Source organism: Brachyhypopomus gauderio, chromosome 17 (genome assembly GCF_052324685.1).
Source record: "Brachyhypopomus gauderio isolate BG-103 chromosome 17, BGAUD_0.2, whole genome shotgun sequence".
NCBI classification, from domain to species: Eukaryota; Metazoa; Chordata; class Actinopteri; order Gymnotiformes; family Hypopomidae; genus Brachyhypopomus; species Brachyhypopomus gauderio.
This window is the reverse complement of record NC_135227.1, coordinates 16,727,255-16,750,316: the sequence shown is the minus strand read 5'-3', so window position 1 is coordinate 16,750,316 and position 23,062 is coordinate 16,727,255. Positions and strand designations below refer to the sequence as shown.

The window sequence follows — 23,062 nt, the reverse complement described above, 5'->3', positions numbered from 1 at the left end:
TATGAGCACCAACTGGTACATTAATATAAGGGCTGTGTGGGTTGTTGTAACACATTTGAACTGAGAATAAAGGTGATGTGACTCGCCGGGCTCAGTGTGCTACATGTAAACAGCATCAGACTGAGTCCCCCACCCGGCACGGGTGGTGCTATTCATAATGCCAGGGACCTCGCCCGTGTGCTGTTTTTGCAAGGAAATGGTCAAAGTCCCTAAACTGTTTATTAGGCATAACAGAGTTCACATAATGTTGTTTAAGGGTGGTGCTGAAGAAAACAAAGCAAGAAGAAAAATAAGTCAGAACACAGAAGAAAGGAAGAAAGAAAGGAAGAAGGAACACTCTGAAAACGAAGGCCGTCTCTGCTCAGTCAAACCCGTTACTTAACTGGACATGATAGGGAATTCATAAAAGCACCTGCACCTTACTGGACGGCTCAAGAATCATTACAAACTGAAATTATAATCTGCTATAATTGGTCCCTCATTGTTCCCTTTATTTACCTGGCTGAAAGAAAAAAAAAGAGATAATAAAAAAATGAAAGAAAAAAAAATGACCACCCACACAGAAATGCTAATAGAACATGCACTCTGGAACAATGTTTGTGTAAGGGTGCAAAAACGAGGCAGCTCCACCATCCTGACCAACTCCTACACTCATCCCGGTACTGACCTCCACCACGGTGATTTAGGATTGATTAGACCTCTGCAGCACACCACAGGGGGCTCACAATGAGGTAATGACGGAGAGAAGAGCCGCAGGGCCGCCCTCTATGGGCTGCCGCCTGGAACTGCCGCCTTCGGAACCAGCAGGCCTTAATACGACTGCCCTCTGCTGGTAGCGCGGGGGAACTGCAGGAAGAGAGGCCTCGGTGGGTGTTCCGAGAACAGCTCAGCTGCATCTGTTAACGTGATCTCTCTTATGCTGCTACAGGACCAGCTACGTTCAGCATGCGTTGGATCTTGGATTAACGTTAACGTTAACTGTTGACTAATTTAACTGTGTTACTGAACAGTAAAACAGAGAATGCTGACTGGGAGTAGTAATAACAAAAATAATACATGAAAAAATATATGTTAATTGTCAAAACATAAAAAAATTTATTATTAGAAAATGATCTAATAATTGGCCATAACGATGGCCATAAATGAAGGGTAATGACCAGGATATGATTTTTGTTTTAGACAACATAACGAGAGGGGGCATACTTAACAGGGTTTGTTTTGATCAAAACAACTGAAAGCAGTGCACAAAGAAGCAGAGCGCCCCCCACTGTCAGCTAATGCTCAATGCAGCTGCAAACAACACACTCTCTCTCTCTCTCTCTCTCTCTCTCTCTCTCTCCCTCTCTCCCATACAGCACAAACGCACGCAATAACTCACAAGTGTCTAGCTGATGGGTCAGGAGGACTATTGTCAGGGTGTGTTTGTGTGGGCGTGGCTTGCTGTTCCCTTACCCCACAACCAGCCACAGGCCCCTCATTGTTGCTCCAACACACGTGTCCTGTGCAGCCCTCCACGCAAATGAACACCGAAAGAACCCTTAAATTCCCTGAACCCCCCCCCCCCAAACACCACCACACTCACACACACACACTCTCTCTCACACACACACACACACACACACACACACACACACACACACACACACACACACACACACACTTTCTCTCACACACTCTCACACACACACATACACTCTCTCACACACACATACACTCTCTCACACACACATACACTCTCACACACACACTCTCACACACACACTCTCACACACACACTCTCACACACACACTCTCACACACACACTCTCACACACACACTCTCACACACACACACACACACACACACACACACACACACACACACACACACACACACACACACACACACACACACACACACACACACACACACACACACACACACACACACACACACACACACACACACACTCCTGGGGCGCGGCGAGGAAGACGAGTCATGCCGCCCCAGACGAAGGAGAGCGAGCAAGTGGCCCTTCCACGCAGGGCAGCCGCCCACGCCCACACACCCTCCCTCAGCACTGCATGCCACAGGGCCGGCCCAAGACTTACAGCGCCGTGTCCTTAATAAACCCAAGAAGGTCTGACCGCTGCCTCATCATTAATAAGACGGGGGGGGGGGGCGTGATGCTGTGCTCTATAGAAGTATTTAGCAGCAGCGTGTGGGACTGGGGGAGATCTTGGTGTGTAAGAGGAATATGAAAGCCCCCAATTCTCTCCAGTGCCATAATAGTGAAATGAGCACATATAAATGTGTTAAGAGTATCTCTTGCATCTTGTATGGACTGCATGTATTTAATCTGGAAAGCTTATTAAGGGCGAGTCATTGCTATGCAAAGCAGCACCCAGTGCTTTTCTCTGCTCCTTTCAGCCGAGTGCAGAGTTTGGCCAATAGGCCTGGCCCCCCGCCTCCCATTGGCCATTCATAACATGCAACATTTGCACAATGTATCTCTCAAAGGCTGCTGAATAGGGGGCCTTAATACTCATGTAAACAACTGCAAACCAATTACTTAATGAATCGGCCCCACACATAATGAGGAGTGGCACAAAGGCCCATAAATGCATTTTTTGCACCAAAGCCTCTGCTTTAAACTCCAATCCCTCAGCTGTAGCCCGGCTTAACTACCACAGCGTCATCACGGCTAAGACAACAGAGAGACAGCCATGTTTTTTTTTTTTGGGCCCAGCCAGCATGTTCTTTTGATGTTGCTCATCAGCTCAGTAACAAAATAACAGCAATAAGTGAGTGTGTGTGTGTGTGTGTGTGTGTGTGTGTGTGTGAGAGAGAGAGAGAGAGAATGTTTTGCCAGGGTTTTGAGTGCACAGCACTTGTGGACGCAGTAGAGGATGAGAGACTACACTGTATGCACTACGTCTAGAAGAATTCTTAAACACAAGGGAAAAAATATTGAAAGCAGTCATCAGACAACTAGACAACACTGAAAATATCTTTCTTTTTATGGGCTTTCAATCCAAACAAACAAAGCACAACAAAGCATAACAAAGCACTGTAACCTCATGACAGTCGAAGAAGCTTTCAGGTGCTGGGGGTGTTGGCTCGGGGAGGGGGGGGGTGTCTTACTGAACACATTCTGAGGATGAGACGAGAAAGAGAGGGTTATGATCTGAAAGCATCTCGGCCTGGAGATGGCTCATGTTTATTAATGCGGCCATTCATTGGGCAGGCCATGGCATCCATCAGAGAACTCTGGTAGAGTGCAGCCATTACGCCCTCCCCTCAGCTAATAGTGTATGCCAGCCAGGATGGAGGGAGGGGGGGAGGCAGAAAGAGAGAGAGAGAGAGGGGGGGAGAGCCAAAGAGAGAGAAGGAGGCAGGCGCGAAGAGAGGAGTGGGCGAGAACGGTGGGCGCGTGTAGGAGGGAGAGGCAGAGCTGGAGCAGCAGACTTCTGGCCCTCGTGTCGGCGCCGCGCTCGGTAATCACGTGAAATCAAAGACGATTACTCCTCATAATGTTTGCCCATCCATTACGTGGCCCGGAGCGTTAGCGGTGAAGAGGCGCAGCGGCGCGGAGAGCCCCGCCGCCCGCCGCCGCTCCGCTGATTGTACCAAGATCCACTGGCGCGCAGCGCTTAAAATATTCCTCTCGCGAGCTTTCTGTGATTCAAAGGTCTGATTTGGGACGGCAATCACTGTTCGCCATGTTCGGAATAAGAGACGGGAATTAAGCACACGGGCCTGATTTATGAAACCGTCCGCGTGAACCGTTATGTGTGCGGTTTCTTACCGCGAGTCCTGTACGGGCGACACGGTCTTTGGCTTCTCCGCTCCAGAAACACCTTTGAATGTAAAGGAATATGAAGATTACAAGCAAAATGTAAGAATCGATATAATGAATATCGATATGTGAATGCCGCAGTGTGGCCATGCTGTGTACCGTCAGAGCGGAGCGCGGCTCTCCAGAACGGCGTCAAGTTTGCTTACCTGTCGGCTCCGAGTCAGACGCGTCTTCCTCCTGCCTGTTTCTCCACCGCTTCTCTTGTGCGACCGACTGTTTGAGCAGCCGATATGCTTTTGTCTCTAGAATAAAGGGACAAAGGGACACACACACACACACACAAACACAAAATAGGCTGATCAAATATTTGTCCAGGACCTGGGTTTCCAACTTTCTGGACTTTCCATGTTTGTTGAACCAACAGATCCCTTTGAGAAACTCTGACGGGTAAAAAAAGAGGCAAAGACGCGGGGGTGGGGGGGTGGGAACAAAACTAGCGATGCGGCCCAGACGTAGACGGACGACCACCGCCGCCCCGTCCTTTAATCGCCACGTCTGGCAGACGTCCACTCAGACAAACTGGCCTTCATTTCCGCAAACTTTGAACGCAAGCCATCCGTGGTGGACCGGCTTCAGTCTGGCAGGCAGCCTCTTTAACCGAAATCTTTCTCAGAGGAAGCATGTCACGGGGTTTCTTGATCCCACGGCTGGCCAACAGTGTCGACACTACCCGTTCAAGACTCAGAAAACATTCTCCTGTTTGTTTTGTACACATCGCACATGGAGCTGTAGAATAGTCATTTATGGTTATGGACAGCTACTTAGTCATTAGTGGAAAATAAACTACTCAAGGATGGTAAGAAGATCTTGATCACGCCACATGGGTTTATATTGTGGTATTGACCGTCTGGCTTTACAAGATCCCTTACTCACACAGCTTCTGACAACACATACATATGCACCTAAATACGTCTTATGAAACACTGATGCAGTGCAAGATCAATAGTCATAGCGACATGTTAGCGATGAAACTAAATATGTTGTTGATTCTCTGCCAGCTTATTTATAAAGGGACAACAAATATTAACACTGCTGCCATTTTAAGGAATTCAGTGTCTCTGTGGCACACTGCAGGCAATTATACAAGAAATCATCAGTAATTAATACCAAATAAACACCACATTAAGGTGACCAATCCCACATAAATTGCTCTGTGAAATATGCAGACCTCAAAACCCAAAATATCTTCATCTGAAGATCCAGAAAGGAGAACCAAACTGATGGAGTCGTGCGCGTCTATCGCTCAATTACATGCACGGAGCACAAACGGCCCCATTATCTTATTATTTCCAATGGTGTTGACATGCAACTTTCTGCAACAGTACAACAAACCCGTTTTTAATGACTGAGAAATGCCGGCATTAGTTACATGTAGCAAATATGAAGGTCACTTTCATGTGTGCTACATAGCAAAACACTATTGTACACACATGGAAATGAACAGACACGAAAAACCGGTTATATTTAGATGGTGCGGATGTTTACAGCCAGAGGGCTAAAGCAACTGCACACTAAGTCTCCACTGTCCGCCTGTAAACATCTCCTAAGCAGGCCGCGCAGGCGGAGGTGCCGTTTGTACTAGCAGGCCTTTGATTAGTTGCGGTGAGGAGCCGGACTTCTTTCTGTTTGCCATTGCGGTTTGGGGAGGCCTGCGGATGAAAGGCACAGTATGAAATCAGATGGCCAAGTGGAATAAATGGACAGTTTTACATTTCTGAGCCCAGTGCTGGGGACTTGCTACCCCGCACTCTTCGAGACATGCCTTCACATCCAGCCTTTTCAAGTCTGACCCTGGCCGCCATTGTTTAGGAGATAATGAGAGCGGACAGCAGATCTCGCGTGGCACCCCCTACCCGGCCAGAGGACAATTAAACGGCCACATTATGCTGCCCGAGGAGCTCACTTTCACCCGCACTGAGGGGAGAGGGGGTGGTGGGGGTGGTGGAGGAGAGGGGAGCTCGTTTTCTCTGCCGATAATTAGAGGACCTGTTCTACTCTTCAGGTGGGACTTTGACCCGTTTCACCTTGATCATCCTTCCACAGCTATCCATTTGGGGAAAAAAGGGGGACCCCCCCACATTATTCACTGAGGCAGCAGAAGGACAAAAGAAGCGTGGAAGAACTCCCAAACGGGCGGTTCCTGGCTCTGCCTTTTTACCTCTAATAGGAATACTTTCCATAGGGCTTTGGTCGGCACTGTCCTCTTCACCACTTTGTACTCCTGGAAGAAAGGAGAGAGAGAGAGAAAGCAACGCTCAGTGAGAGGGGGGTTGCAAGAGAAAGTGAGAGAGAAACACAGACACAGAGAGAGAGAGAGAGAGAGAGAGAGATGCAGGGGGGCTGTTGAGCAGGCTTGTTGTATCTGAACAGCCTGGACTGATGAGGACAGAGACTGATAGGTTTAAAAGAGGAAAACAAGGCCCACGAGGCTTCAGCAGAGCGGAGAAACAGCATTCTGAAGCAGGGTTTTCTCATGAGGACCTCAAAGCTCTGGCACCCTGCTCCATCTTCCAGAATGGCCGCCACAGCGTTGGGGCTCTCCATCGCACATTCTTCCAGTTCGCCGCGTACGGTGCGGGCTTGCACGCTTGCTCGTGGAACAATTACACTTGCAGTCTTTGAGCTGTGGGGCAGCAAGTGCTGAAAGCAGCAGACTTCGTTTCTGCCTCATACGGGTGTGGCTCTCAACTGCTCCGCACGCTCAGGTCTGTGGGTGGCTGACTGACGTGCCTAGCAAACATACTGCAATCTTTCTGCTGCCACTTCCTCAACCAACAACCAATGACACATTTCAGGGAAATGAGCGGTCCTCATTAATATTAATGAGTCATAATGACATAATGAGTTTATTTCATGATTACAAAAACTGCTTGGGAAATTTTCTATTTTCCATTCACAAGAGTGTAATCACAAGAGTCACCTTGATAATGTTATTTCTTTATGAGTTTTTACTCAATACATAACATTTTTACATTAATCAATCAATAGGCTAGGTCCTAAAATGCTATACAGTAGTGCCTAAGCATTGGGTCCTTATGGGATAACACCAAACTACTGCTAATGGCTTTATTTTGAATATGGGAAAGATAATGTGTAACTAAATTGTCACTTCTCCAAAATAAAAGCACTGACAAAAGCTTAAGATCTAAAATCGTACAAAAAGCACTTACTCTGCGGCTCCATTCCAAGAAATGAATCATGTAAAGATGTTGTAGCCGAGTTTGGGGATTTGGGTCCTATCTGGTAGAAATATGTAATTGCGAGCAACTGACAGAGGAACATTCTGTACCCTGTTGTGCTGTGCATCCTTCCCCTGAGCGGATTATAATCTCATGATTGCATATGAATACATATTCAGGGAGTGTTCAATGGGAATTTAATTAAGATTTAAGAAGCAACTGTCTTCCATGGATGTAATTATCTGTTGCCTTTACTGTAGCCTCCTCAGTATTAGTTGAGTGTTTTGAAAAATGAAAACTTTATTTATCAAACCCGGCATGAACGTGTCAATTTGAAAGATTTAAAGGTGACACAAAACACTGTTCTGTATTTACCTTGGAATAGCTGAATGAGGGGATTTTGGTACATGGAACTGACATACTGTGAACTCAAACTCTATTGTCACCTCTTGCAAATCCCTAATCCATCATAAGCAAAACAGATGTGTACAATGTAACAATTCCAAAAACCCAGTTTTGACTGAATAATATTTACACCCCTAGAATTTGGCTGACGTTCATATTTAACAGGATCCCAGGCAAGATGTTAGTTTGCAGTGCACATCTCACTTCGGACAGTTTCTCAATCCTAAGGGCGTACTCACACTAGGCACGGTTTGCTGGTTCCGTGCTGGGGCCCGGTTATCTCCCCTCCCCACTCCCCCTCTGGCCTGCACTCACACTGGCTTCATCAACCCGGCCCGAGCACGCTTACGTCATCACAACGTGACTTTATTTGGAATAAAAGCGCGCTCGCACAACACTATGGAGTTCACGATTCTCTTTTTATTGTATTTTTGGAGTCGTTTTGGGAGTGCAGAAACACGGTGCAAGCACAGATTTATCGATAATTTAACACAACGATTGTCTGCTAATCGCTTTGCCGCCATGACTGTTTAACGTGAGCGTCGCATCACTGACGTCATGTTTGAGTTCCAGCGAAATGAACCAATCACACGAGGCACCAAGCGGGCCCGGGCACGGATAGCGCTCACACTAGAAGCGAACCGTGCCCTGGCCCACCTCTTCAAGCGGGCCCGAGCACGGTTAACTGGCCCGGGCACGGTTGGAGCGCTCACACTAGCCAAACGAACCGTGCTTCGGCAGGCAACCGTGCCTGGGCCCGGATCACAGACCCTAGTGTGGGTACGCCCTTATTAGACTAATATCGTAGGGTTGCCACCTGTCCCGGTTTTCCCGGGACTGTCCCGGTTTTCCCGGGCTGTCCCGGTTTTCCTTCTTTTTAATATTCGGTCCCGGCAAAAAATAAATAAAAATCATTTAAATGTCCCGGTTTTCACTAGGTTAGTTCAAACGACTATTTAGACTGTTTCTGCACACTTCAAATCCGTATTTTTTTTCTCGCTGTGTCCATTTTCCCCCTCCCCCGTAACATTTTACTTTACTCCAGGTAGCTAGCTAAATACTATGATGATGTGGATATCCATATGGAGGTTCACTATATTTTTTTTTACCAATTCGAAGAAATACCCTATGAAGTCATATGGATCTACAAATAATGTATATTTGTCAGTCTTTCTGTCAGGTAAAAATAAGTTACACAGCTAATAACAAATTCTAACAATTGTTATTTGAAAATACATAGTCAATCTGTAAAATCGGTGTGAGAACCCCAGTACAGGGACAAACATGGCTTTATGTCTACATGCTCCATGGTTTTCAATTGACCTTGTTTTCGAGATCAAAAGCAAGTAATTTAGGTAATGTTAGCTACCAGCAAGCTCCAAGTAATTAACTAGCTAGAATGTTTTAGGCATGATCAGCATGACAATCTAGCTTATTTATTTGAAGTAATTTTCATTTTGGGTACAATTGATAGCATTAGCCTGCATTGTCATATAAATCTGCAATACAAGCTCTATCTTTGTCAGTCTACTTTGTCAAAAGTTTATTTAAACTATAGTTCATCAACAAGACATCAGAAGCTAACTAAGCTAGCCAGCTAGTTTGGTTGCTTGGAAAAATCCAATCTAAGACTATAGCCAGCTAATGTTAGCTTCGCTGCTGAAGTGGAAAGAAGACATTTTACATGTAGTCACTCTTTTAATCAGTTAATCACTTTGTCGGAGAACTATATCCTCCTATGCAAGCTCGAACAAATACATCTATCTATATCTATCTATCTAGATATCTAAACGCAAATTTTGACCTGTTGATTCTGTGAGCCATTGTGAAACATCAAACGTTGTTGTAAACCAGCCAATCAGAGCTTAGCTCATCAATTATTTATGGACCCACCAAAAAAAAAGGTGGTGGGGGTGAGGGGATGTAAATAAAAGAAAATGGCCCATTTAATTCTAGGGCCAACAACAGGATAGTAAGTTTTACCCCAACCAAAGTCACATACTATATAGTCTACTATATACTATATGCTATACTATATAGACATATAGAGAACAATTACAAATACCGGACAAATGTATTCTAGAGCAACTTTAATGTCAATTATACAAAGTAGTCTGACAGCAGACACTGAGAAAACAAATGCCACACCAGGACTAGGTTTGTTGTCAATTAACTGTGGGTGACATCATTAAGGACAATTAGTGTTATTTATTTAAGTTAGCATTTCAAAGTATTCTCCAGGTATGACGACAATTCATAATGATTGCTCATTCAGTGTGCTTCACCATGATTTATATGAGCCATGGCTACAATACTTGGGTATAAAACGGCTAAGATTATAACATCAATCTGTAATAATGTATGACGAAGTCTAGAAATCTCAATAAAAAAATGTACATACTGCGACTTTGTTTGGGAGAACATGTCTGAACTTCTCTACCTAGAGCTGAGGTAACTCAGGTAAGTCAATTACCAATTACCAACAAAACATACAAGCATGACTCCATGTAGAGTGACTTGGTCATGACGCAGTAGTACTAGCTTTTGAAACTCAGTCACCAATCGGTATTTAGCAGTTCTGCAATCTTCCAAAAACTCGTGGAAGTGAGATTTGCGATGTGTGAGCAGCTGCAGAGAGCAGCCGGGCCTGTTGGTGCTCTGACCTTGTGTGGCTGGGTTCTTGGAGGGTCTGGCTGGCCTGATCTCCGGGCCATCGTGCAGGAGCGAGGGTAAACTGCAGGAAGAGGACTCCTCGCTCTCCGCTGAGAGAACAGCATCGGCCGCCTGGGTTAAAAGCCTCTTCAGTAGCACTTCTGCCTGCAACCCAGCACACACACACACACACACACACACACCTGTAATGCCAGACACGCCAACCCAAAGCACACAGCATCTACAGGCATCTGATTTATCCAGCACTTCTGATCCTAGATGACTTATATTCCCTACCACTTGCAGACAGAGACTTCTGGTGTGACATGTCTGATATCAAATTCAGGATTTGCTTGATTGTTTTGTCTCCAGTTGTGTAACTGATACTAATGTACTCAAATGTCAATCGTTATCAGGTGAGGATATCCCGGCCACATTATCCACTTATATTATCACTTCGCAGAAAGTGCTGCAAGATCAGAGCGAACATATTATAGCAAAATAGAAGTCTGATAGTCGCTGGTGACATCTTTGAACATATCTGCAAACCAATCACTGTAATCATAAAAAGAGAGTCTCTCGATCCTTCAGCACTGCAGATCTCAATTCAAAACTGCTGTTCATAATTTAATGGGCATTAATATCAGAGACATTAGTTGATCGGGAGATCTGAACACTCACACACTTCAAATATTTTATGCAGTTCTAGCACTTCAGGGACATTCTATATATCTGTGCAGTCTGATAGTCCCCCACACAGATAAACAGAACAGACGCTGGCACGAGCATCTGTGTGAACATCACGGACCTGCAGCTTCTGAACGGAAGGATGAACATCAGTTAAGTGCACCATGCTGGAAGGGTTTTGATGAACCACTGCGTTTTAAATATCAATGAATGCAACCGTTGGCACGCCGGTTTTCAAAGAGGTTTCTTCATGTGCATGTGTGGCACATACTGGCCTTTGTGTGTGTGTGTGTGTGTGTGTGTGTGTGTGTATTCCTTCCCTAAGCTTTGCGGCAGAGTGACAACACCAGCCTGCAAAGCGGCTACCGTTCTGTCCTGCTGTAGTCTGGCCGCTCCCTCGGAGCATGAACACGTGAGGGGTGGGCGTGTAGCTCTCGAGAGCTCCTCTACAACCACGCCTCCTTCTCACCTCCTCTTTCACACAATCTCCCTCCTCATTCTCAATGGTGGCAATTGTGGCACAGATATCAATTTAAAAATAAGGCCTATCCAAGGACATTTATGAACTGGGCTTTTAATACACAACCAAGTACTGAAATTAATATCGTGTTAATCAGGCTATTTCTCATTTATTTATAATTTACTTAATAATAATATTATTAATAATAATTATTCGGATTTGAATCTGAAGAATCTACGAGCTCAGATTTGAGCATTAAAGCAACCAAAAAGTACTGTATGGTACATGTGAATTTATTGTCATTTGGTAATTTGGCGGACAGAAAGAAATACACCCGTGATTAGGTGGCTGGATTAGTGACACAGGGGTGAGATTTTTGAAATTCCCCTGGTGCAATGGTAGCCTATTCTGAAACCTTTTCATCTTAAAACACTAGCGGCTCCTCGAACCCACTCTTAGCGTAAAATGCAAGGACATCACGTTTCTCACTTCAAGTACGCACATAAAAAACACGTCCAGTTCCTCACAATGGGATTTTCTCCAAAAATATTAACCAACCTTACCATCCAAATACTAAATGCCATTTATTACTTTTGTGTACGGGGGAAAACAACTGTATCGTGAAACACAGTTCACATGTCATTACACATGGAAAATTATATAATTTAAATAAGAATATAACAATTATGTAAATCTTACGGTCAAAACAGTAATAATGCTTTATCAGAATTCGTGTTGGTAAGGTTAATAATTACTATTGTATTATAATTGTTAATAATAAAAATTATTATTATTATTAATGAGCAGACATTATTAGCATATATTTGTGTGGCAACTCTGTACTTTCATGGCAAGCATGTCTGTTTCCTCATCTGTGCATCTGTGTTGCTGGATTGACTTTTAAAGGGAACGAGAGGAGTTAATCTGATTGGACGTTGCGGCGGCATGTCTAGCCACACCTGCTAATCATATATTCATATATTCATATATCCCAACCTCTTCACAGTTCAAACATCCACCACGCTAACATTAGCTAGCTATAGTTTTAGATTGGACTAAGCATCCAAACTAGCTAGCTTAGTTAGTTTCTGATGTCTTGTTGATAAACTATAGGTTAAATTAGAAATTCTTTGACAAAGTGGACTGACAAAGATACTTCATATATTGTAGATTTATTGTAGGTGCAGGCTAATGCCATCAATTGCAACCAAAATGAAAATAAAATGACTTCAACTAAATAAGCTAGATTCACACATGCCTGCGTTGTAATCTCTGCACTTGTGCCGCGTCTGCCCAAATCTACAATGTCTGGACTAATAAAGCATGTTAATAATCTAGTACCAAGTAACATTTTTAGAAGCATCATGCACCGCCCTTCACAACAGAAACATTTGTTGTCATTTTATGTGTAGACTCAGAGGCACCACTAGGCATGGCAGGCAACTGCTTAGGGCCACAGTGGTGGGGGGGCGGTAGAGCATGAAGCCCTCGACAGCTGACAAAATCACAGCATTAAAACTACTGCAGTGGAAAAGTGCAAAGTTTATGATGATTGTGTGAGACCTGAATTCCCAACAGACTCCAGAAACACCACTGTGTAGACTCTTCTGATGTTCACCTTTACGATGCTAGTTGATTTTGGAGCATTACCAACCATCCACTCACTGCCACATTTTCATCCACCAATAGGACACGACCTTCCAGAGCTGTGGATACCACACCATTTGTTTTAGTGGGGGTCAGGAACTGCTGGAAGGGCTGAATAGCTTTACGGACAATAACCAAAACGGCACAGTGGCGACCCTAGACCCCGGCTGTAGCCCTGTGTGAGGGACCGAGAGGGCGGGGCCGCTACCTTGTCCGTGTAGGAGGCGCCGTCGCAAACTAGGAGTGGCGTGAAGAGCCGCACGGCGCGCTCGAGGGGCAGAACCTCCCACCGCAGGAGCCGACAGACATGGGAGAGCCAGCGATCCCACAGAAGAGCGCCATCACCAAACAGACATGACCTGTGACACGTACACACATACACACACACACACACACACACATCATCAGCATTAGTATAACTGGCCACCATTTGAAATCAAACTATTGTTTGAAAATTAGAGATAATTAAATGGTCATTATTTAACCCACAAAAGACATATAGGGGAAAATGAAGACCTACATGAGAGCGTGAAGGAGAGCCAAGCTCCAAACATGACCCAATACATATATTTCATTTGAACAATATATTTTTCTTGATATTCATTTTGCAATAATAAATAATCAATAATAAATATTAATAAACAATAAACTGTACATCATTGAACGGCCACAGAGCTGTGAAGGAGAGCAGGCACTCCTCGGACATGCAGCGCTGCCAGAGCGGACCTTACCGGACCGGAGCTGCATCTGTGGCCGTGGACCAGTGGGCGTGGACCAGGCGGCTGGGCAGCAGGCAGCCGTGAGGTCCGCTCCGTGCCAAGCGGGGCAGCTGCTGCAGGACCACGGCCCCGCACGCCGCCAGCTCCTCCCTGCGGGTCTCGCCGTGCCCGCCCACCCGGCTGAGGACACACACACACACACACACACACACACACACAAACACACACAAACACACACACGAGCGGACGTGGCCGTCAGACATCCCCACGGAGGGATTACACTCGTACACCAGCATAAATGCGTGCTTACGTAAAGCATTTAATGTGCACGCACACGCGTGCAACTGATCTGCATAGCTGTAAACCATTTATGATAAACTAGTCACAAGATTTAAATGTACTGCAGCTTCAAGCCTGCACGTAAAATCAAACAAAAAAAAAAGCAGGGAGATGATTTTAAGATGCTGTACACATCGATTTGTAGACTTCCTAATGATCAGATCCACATTTATACTGCAGGAAGGGGTTACTATGACAATTCTGTCGTTGGGAAACCCTCAATGGCTGAGATTTATGGTTAAAGTGTTGTTGGTCCCACATAATGGCACTTAATTGAAAGTGAGGGCTCTTAAAGACGGGAGAACGCAACGAGCACTGCAAGCCCGAACAGGACACAGCGATGGGGGAGGAAGACGGGTGCCAGCAGATTAACGGACCTGATAACATCTCGGAGCTCCTGCTCACTCACTGCAGGGCTGGCGTATAGTTGGGCGTCTCTGGCAGGCAGACGCTCCTCAATGCTGTCCAGAAGATAAAAGAATCCTTCCAGAGAGAGGCTGGAAATGAAAGGGGAAAGGCCAGATAAGGAAAAGGCATCACTGAAATAATCGCTGCTTTTTTGTAAAAAATAAAAATAAAAAAGAAGTTTAGATTTAGTATTATAATTAGCTATCATATTATAGCAATAATAATAATGAATGTAAAGCCAACATTGGTGTATGTCAATACTGTTATATGTAATTCATATAATAATTTCCCTCATAGGCAAATTAACCAAAACACTTAAAATTGAAAATCCTTACATAAACCCAACATTCAGTATTGTCTTTATGACTTAAAGGAAACATTTCTCCATCAGGCTGATCATGGCAGTTGAAGATATGAGCCATGCTTCTAATAGGTGTAGCTGCAGTGGTGTTTTATCTGTATTTCTGCAGTATTAAGCACTGGGTGGCCCTCGCTGAATGGACCCTGCAAAGCCCAGACCCAAACCCTGAGCCCCCACCACATGAAAGCCCCCAAAAAGAATTTATGACAATCTATAATGGGCCTGGGGGGGTCAGAGGGCACCGAACAATCCCTGCCTCTCTTTGGCAGGTCGTTTCCTGGTAACATCCTGATTAAGCCGCCCGTGCGAATTATATCCATGACGTTCTGTAGAGCACAATCCATCTGTGCTAAGTCCACTTCAGAGGGGCTGCAGAAGGATGAGCCCTCCCCTACAGCTGAGGGACAGAGAGAGACTCTCCATTTTATTTGGCAAGACTCTTCAAACCAGTCCTTTCCCCAGAAAAAAAAAACAAGAAAAGAAAACATGACTCGCTATGAACATTTGATTCCTTATTAGCTACAGTGCTAGGTTTCTGTAGTGTAGTCACAATTTCTTATTGTTGTTATTTGGTGTCTGTTGTGAAGGTTCATCTGTATTCCAGTGAACGGTTTCTGGCAAACGGTTATAAAGAAACTGATGTCGTGAGTCTGAGCACAATGAAGAAATGAAGACATTAGGCTCATTCTGGATAACTGGATTACACCTCTGTGCTGAAGCAGATGGCCGTGAGAGCACAAACAAACAAAAAACGATAAATAAACCGGCAAAACCACCAAATTGTGGAATTGTGTGCAACACTGAAGAAATTAGGTCAGCTAACACAGACCACAATCCCACATCCGTGTCCATTCGATATATGATCCCTTACAGATATTACAGAACTTTACATCTGATCTGCGTCAACAGTTCACTGCAACTGCTCCGTCAGCCTGGCCCACGGAGCCCTGGACTGAACGGCTGAGTGAGGATCTACCCCATGGCCCTGACGCGCCCCGTGGCCCTGACGCGCCCCGTGGCCCTGATCCGCCCTGTGGCCCTGATCCGCCCTGTGGCCCTGATCCGCCCGGTCACAGTGCCCTCCTCTCTGCACGCAAATGAAGGAGTGCCCTTCCCCAGCACTCCACGGGCCAGCGCGCAGCTCGCCGCCAGACGCACACGCTAACGGCTCACTCTCTCCGAGCTGGGTCAGACGGGACCGGGGTCTCCCCTGCACTCTAAAAGCCACCCATTCACGCCGACACGCACCGCCTCGCACGCTGCCGGGCGACACAGTCGGACACAGACGTTTGGCCTTGGACGGCTGGGTGGACACCGCTCATGCTGAAATGCAGGGAGCGGGAATAAAGTGCTCACCTGACTGAAAAAGAAACCTCTAATGTCAAAGAAGCATTAAACATCTCCAGATGGAACAGAGAGGCAACACTTCTCTACAGGATTCAGCACTCGGTAAACCATATTATTCAGCTAATCTCATGGGTAGTTCCTTATCAAGCCATGTTAATTTATACATGTTTCAGACTTATTTGATTCGTTTATCCATTTTACAAAAAATATGTAACGAATAAATAGCATCATATCTGAATATATATATATATATATATATATATATATATATATATATATATATATATATATATATATATATATATATATATATATATATATATATATATATATCTCTGAATATATATATATATGTCATATATATATCTGAATATATATATATATATGACATCATGACAGTGTGGAATCAAACAGTCTACCAAGCAAGTCTCAGTGGGAGCATTATTTAAACTGGTGGACATCATCTCGTGGTCTCTTTTCCTAAAGTGCTGTCCACACTTCCACTCTTCATGATACTCTGGGGAGTCAAGAAATTGTGGACTCTACTGGGACTCGGGCAAATCTCCAGAGCAGAAAATTGCTGTGTTAAGGCATTATCTGGGATTAGGGCAGTAATGTTGGATTCGGGGTTTGAGCCCTGAAGCTGCTACTGAACCGCAATGAGCAAGACCCTCTGGAGCGTGACTTTGGTTCATCATATTCTCACGGATGTGTGTGTTAGCCTGCACGCGCACGCACGCACGCTCGCTCGCTCGCACGCACGCACGCACGCACGCACGCACGCACGCACGCACGCACGCACACGCACGCACGCACGCACGCACACGCACGCCCGCACGCACACGCACGCCCGCACGCACGCACGCACAAGACAGAAACTGGCAGAAACCTGAACCAAGCCTGCCGCTTGCAGATGCTGTGCTTGGTCTGCTTTGTGTCGTTTAAGGAGCCTGGCGGACTGGTCTGGCGGCCATGCTGGGCTGAATCAGCAGCTCTGCAGCCTTTGTGCTTTTAGCCTCTACCATCCTGCCCCACTAAGCCTGGCATCTTAAAACTCAGCCAATACAGTTGACGTACTACAAACATTCATCTGAACTGTGTTCCAGTAGGTTTAAAAGTATAAAGTCTTTTTGCATAACCCTTCAAGTGCTTGAGGAATAATTTTGCCATGTTGCTGAGAGGCTGCGAGATGCAGCCCTACCTGGGCTCCGGTTCTGGAGAAAGAGGCCCGCCAGGCTGCGCGGTGTCCGCCGGGGTTCTCCCGCCCGTGCTGGGCGTGCCGTCTCTGCGTGCAGCTGCAGCCCCTCCCCCTGGGCTGCGTGGTTCATGGAGGACGTCACTGAGCGAGAGCGAAGCGTCGCTGGCTGAGTTCGGCGAAGACTGGGGCGTGAGAGCCACGTCGGACCTGCCAGCGCTGGGGCTCCCGTTCTGACCCTGCTCTGAGACCACACACACAGCGAGAGCAGAAATATAAACAAACACTGAGGACTTGGAAGCAGGAGGTGAAAGAGGAGAGAAGTTGGTGATGTGTTAAACAAGTAAAGAATCCCAACCGGAAATGTCTGGGCACTTTGGTGGCAGCTCCGCTCCTGCCCCTGCCCCTGCCCCTCCACTCTGCTGCCCCCCGTCCTGCGTGGGGTCTGTGGAGCGAGGGGTGTCGGGGGAAGGACTCTGGCTGAGGTGACGCTGGTGCGATGAACCGCTCACGGTCGGATGGTGAGAGGACGCTCCAGACACCTGCGAGGTCCCGTGTGGCGAGGCCAGTCGGCCCGATCCGTGCTCGCGCCCCACCGAGGGCCCGACGGACGGCGCGACGCCATCGGCCGGACCGTCCACGTCTGGAACGTCAGATGAAGGCGAAACCGGGCCGTGCGTCAAAGGGTACACTTGTGGCTGGGGGGCTGAGGGGTGATGAGGCGAGGGTCCCATCAGAGACAGCGAGCGTGCGCTCAGGACACCGTCCTCTACCCAACGGCGGTGGGGAGCTTGCTGACCAGTGATGACAGAGACAGACTGGGACGATCGCCCCACACTTTGGGGGACAGATGTGCTGTTCTCCTGCAAATCATTCTCCTGGAAAAAAAACCAAATAAAAAATTTAAACAGCATATGACTTATATTCTGTTTTCTATAATTTGCCATAATTCAAAATTCTATAATTTGCCACCAAGTTTAGAGAGTTCATGTGCTAGGAGCCTTATTTATGCAAGATCATATTCTCTCTTTGTAGCCTTACACTCCCTAGCTATTTCAACCCTGACGATTCAGGGCTCCTTTCCAAGAAACACAACTCCAAAGTGTTTAAAAAGTGCCACTTTTTTGCCTTTATAACAACTGCCTGTTTGGGTCAAGGTTAGATTCCTTCTCCAACTGTCTTTTCAGCCGAGTGCGCTGAGATCAGTGTCTTAACTTTTAATCTTATTAGCGATGCTTTGCTCCCCGGCTCTGATTCACGACTGCCATAGAGCTACGGAGTGGCGGAGGAGGAAAAAATCTGCCACACACAATAACAAAAAGCAGAGCTTCTGTTTCTTTTCTGATAAGGGTCTTAAATACCAAACAGTTAGCTGCTTAATAACATCCACTGTAAACCGCACAGCCAGTCTGGCAGATCCAACACAGAGGTATGAAAAAAAGGGAAAGAGAAAGAGAGGGAGAGGAAGAGAAAGAGAGAGGGAGAGAGGGAGAGAAAGAGAGAGAGAGGGAGAGAGGGAGAGGAAGGAAAAGTTAATTTCTTGGCTGAGTGATTCCATCGCTAGCTGCAGGGCAAAGTAGAAAGTGTTTCGCTAAAGTAGCAATTGATTCTTCTATCAATCTGCGGCACACGCCTGCTCTTCCAAGGAATGTATTAAATATGAAAATCATATCCCGTTATCATGGCTTCCCAGCTTTCAGGCCGGTAAGCTCCCCTTAATGAATGCTGCAGCCTCGGGGACATGCACGCAGCCAGCAGTGGCGCGTATGCATAATGGAGTGATTCCTCCCATCTCTGTTCATTACAATATCACCAGGCTGGAGGGAGATGGGGAGGAGAGGAGGAGAGGAGGAGGAGAGGAGGGGGAGTGGCACACAGTCACAAGTGACTGCTCGAGACAGCATGCTCCAAGTCATTATGAGCTGTCTTCCACATTTCATCTGAAAGCGCTCGAACTGCTTGAAGTGAGGGAAAGAAGCAGCCACCGGCTTGAACTACATCGGTGGCACGGTCACGGCGCCGCGGATTAGACACCTGCGCCATCACAGATATGGCGACAAAAACGGACGGCCTCCACCCCCAGCCTGCCCCGCCCCAACCCCACTGAGCCGTCTACATAATGGCGGCTTCTGTTTCGCAGCACTAAAGGCTGAGACTAAGGGTGTGTTTTTTTTTTTGTCGTAGTCACAGCTGTCTATTAACAACTGCATACTGTGGCCATGAAATGCTGAACCCTTAAAGGACTTCAGATGGGCAGGGGTTTCCATGACTGACAGCTAGTTCTTTTCAAGAGCTTCATAACAGTGTGTAACATAAGTTTGTTTAAAGGTTCAGATACTTTTTAATTAACTAAAGGAGCAACTTGAAGTTGTTGTGAGTAAAACTGCTCAAATTGCTTTGCAATATAAATTAATGGTGGGATTTGAACCAAGAATTCCCATATAAACTATAAAAAACGAGTCTACAGAAGTAGTAATGTATACAATGAATATGTTAATCCATTATTCCCACCAAAGATCCTTTTTTTTAATCAAAATGTGAAACAGTAGCTATACTTTCATATCAGATCCCACACCAGGGTTCACCAGAAGCTGACAGATAACCTGGTAAATGTGCAGCAGTTTGGTAACCCCATACGGTGACATCATTGATCTCTCTTACGTTTGGTGCTTCACGTGGCTCCTCACTCTCCCTCCATCTGCTCTCCTCCGCCAGTCTTGTGAGGTGATGTCTGCATTCCAGCTGTGCGGAATTACAGCGAAAAGAAAAGATACACACTCGTCTCATTAATGACATGAATTCCCACCCTGCTGTGGTTAAAACCAGTGACGAAGCCGTGTCGAACACTTCGGTATATTTTTTTTTACTGTTCCAGTTTGAACGGCCGTGTTAATGTGCATGTGTTAAATGCTTCATCGTGACTACAGAGCATACTCGAAGCTACACTGTGGAAACAAGACGCGGAAAACAGTGAACTTCAAGGAAAGAGGAGGAGAAAGAGCGGCTTATGCTTATCATTGAAAATGTAGTGTCCCTCAGTGTGGGTATTCAGCTCTCTGAGTGCCCTTAACACCGCCTGCCAGGGCCCGTAATCAATTTTGTGGTTAGCCAGACTGACTGGCCTAATCCAAACTTCAATTAAAAAGCCTAATGGTAGCACTGAGGGTGCTGGGATTACCTCCAGCCCCCCACTTCATCCCCCTAAGACAATAGCGGCTCCCCCCAGAAGCAACATTTTGCTTGCTAAGCACAATCTGTTATCTGTTTGCAATGACTTCCAAACCAGCAATAACAACTGTAGTGGACACATAATTAGAATTATATGGGCAAATATTAGTAGAAATATGAGTGGGAAGGGGAGAGAGTGAGGCCTGCGAAAGCCGTTATGTCAGTGCTGTTGGGTTTCCTGATGAGAGCAAGGACCTGGGCCATTTAGCAATTTCATTAACTTTAGCATGACAACCATCAATTTCTTAACAGGTGTCTGTTACAGTTAGGGGTACAGCTTCCGCATCAGTAACATTAAATAACATGAAAAGAATACAGTTTCTTTAATTAAAAACAAATGCTATCAAAACACAATGAAATTGAGAGAGACAGTACACTTTCATAAAGGGAATAAACCAGAGGTACTTCAGTGTGTGAATAGTGGGCAATTAATTTGGGGTAGTGTAATTAAACAAATTGGCAAATTTGATATTAAGCTGTTCAGCAGTGTTCAGTTGTAAGCGATAATCGACCACAACTATTGTTTTGTGTTTCCTCATTTCCTTTCAGTGATGACTGGCAGTGTTAGAGTGTTTATGACTTGTCACTAAACAAAAATGAGCATAAACATTCAATCAGCAGATGAGAATTAGACAATGATATTGGATTATACGGAGCATGCTAATTGAAGCCTTCTGTGTTGTGAAAATGTTCGACTGGTTTCAGGGCAATTAGCTATTATAAAGAACATATTAGGTTAAATCTGTTACTGACATTCATAGGGACCACACCACACAAAACATATTGCATCTGTGTTTACAGAACTGGCAAAAATTATATGCTCTGAAAAACTTCCAAAAAGCTCTGCATAAAACAATAGGATACATCATTCCACTAACAAAATAACCACCTTTAGGGAAAAAAGTGAATTACTGGCTTATAAAGTCTGTTCTGTATTACAGCATTAGATTCACATAGAAAGTGTAGTGGTGACACAGATCATTGGTTATAGTTCCTAGTCAGTGCTCCGCACAGTAGATGCCAGGACCGTATAGTTAAAAAAAGCTACTTAAGGTTTTACCTTTAAGTTATGAAGTGCACTGTAGTCAATGGAGAATTCTTTGGCTTTGGATACCAGGCTCTCAACACTTCTGAGGAGCTCAAGGTTGCGAGCGTTTGCCTGCTGCTCTCGCTTACAGAGCTCCCTGTGATAGTGCCGCATCTTGACACATTTTAGCTTTGCTCTGCAAAAGTCAATGTCAAATGTATTTATATGGCACGTTTTACAATAGCAAATGTCATAAAAACAAATACATTACTGGATACCGTTCTCTAGGTGTGGATAAAGAATCATTCTGTATTGGTGAGTCTTAGTGCAGAAAATCTGTGAAATGTTTAATTACAAGCTGCTAAACTGCATATGAAGTGAAATGAAAAATATGTAGGCCTAATCAAACTCCTTGAAGTCAGAAACGCCTAATAATGGTACACTCGGGCTTAGTACATTCATTCATTTGTAAGCCAGTGGTGGAGAAAAACCAAAAGGAACATTATGAATAACCTTTAAATTTGACCTGGAAAGGTTAATTCACAAAACTCTTGCATACTTCCCACCCTTTAATCAGCATACAATGCATGTTTGCTGATTAAATCTATGTGTGATTCAAGGTAAGTAACTGCAATGTACTTTGATATTCAGAGATAAAAGTATAAAATACATGTATAGAAAATTGTAGTAAAGTACACAACACGAAGCACTTTGCTTGCATAGCTGGCAAAGGACCTCTTTACTTTATTGTACTTTACTACAATTTTTTATATCTCTACATGATACCTGCAGTTACTTACCTTGAAACTATAAAGATATATCAATCTGTGGAAGTATTATATATATATATATATATATATATATGTATTATATATATATATATATATATATATATATATATATATATATATATATATATATATATATATATATACATACATACACACACACACACATACACTGTGTGTATACCTGCATAGATAGATAGATAGACAGATAGACAGATAGATAGACAGGATTCTTCAGCAGCCTCACACACAGTCACAAGAAGTAAAACACTCACAGCCTTTCTTCAGATCTTGTGTAGGCAAACAACTCTTCCTCCAATTCATGTCTCCTCTTTTCCCTGAAGTATAAAATGTAGGTATGAATAAGCCTAACGAGCCGTGTTCTTCCCATGACAACACACATCATTAGCTACTAAAGTTAAGGAGCAGGAGAACGAGATATTTGGTGATAACGACAGAAAACAACAGACCAAACACAGCACCAACAGACCTGTAACAGACCTGGAGCCCTGTGGACCACCGTGTTCAGAACAGAACGTCCAAAACAAGTAATGATCCCTTATTTAAACCTTCCTCCTTTAAACTACAGACATGCATACAGGTCGGAAAGCAAAAATCATCTAAATCCTGTTAGCCAACCTTATAAAAGAAACTAAACTAGATAAATAAACAGCTAGGTGAGCCAGGAAAAGGCACATTCAGCTAACTAGCGTGAACCACCCAGCTGGTGACCAGGAGTCTCCTAGCTGGATCAGTGGTTAACTTAAACTAGACAACATTA

General features: G+C 45.0%; 1 protein-coding gene across 3 annotated transcripts in view; it reads right to left on the bottom strand.

Moving 5' to 3' along the window:
* The window catches only part of kiz (kizuna centrosomal protein), a 29,306-nt gene that overhangs the window by 5,766 nt on the left and 478 nt on the right, over nt 1-23,062 (bottom strand). For 2 of the 3 annotated variants that reach the window (XM_076978247.1, XM_076978248.1), the window contains exons 2-13: nt 22,557-22,619; nt 21,527-21,689; nt 19,900-19,980; nt 17,597-18,116; nt 17,245-17,482; nt 14,305-14,424; nt 13,601-13,768; nt 13,078-13,228; nt 10,087-10,240; nt 5,998-6,060; nt 3,986-4,081; nt 3,789-3,840 (exon numbers count right to left, since the gene is read on the bottom strand). In XM_076978247.1, the coding sequence (XP_076834362.1) occupies nt 3,789-3,840; nt 3,986-4,081; nt 5,998-6,060; nt 10,087-10,240; nt 13,078-13,228; nt 13,601-13,768; nt 14,305-14,424; nt 17,245-17,482; nt 17,597-18,116; nt 19,900-19,980; nt 21,527-21,689; nt 22,557-22,619 (1,869 nt within the window). The remainder of the gene's footprint in view (nt 1-3,788; nt 3,841-3,985; nt 4,082-5,997; nt 6,061-10,086; nt 10,241-13,077; nt 13,229-13,600; nt 13,769-14,304; nt 14,425-17,244; nt 17,483-17,596; nt 18,117-19,899; nt 19,981-21,526; nt 21,690-22,556; nt 22,620-23,062) is intronic. The other variant, XM_076978249.1, reaches the window with a different exon arrangement.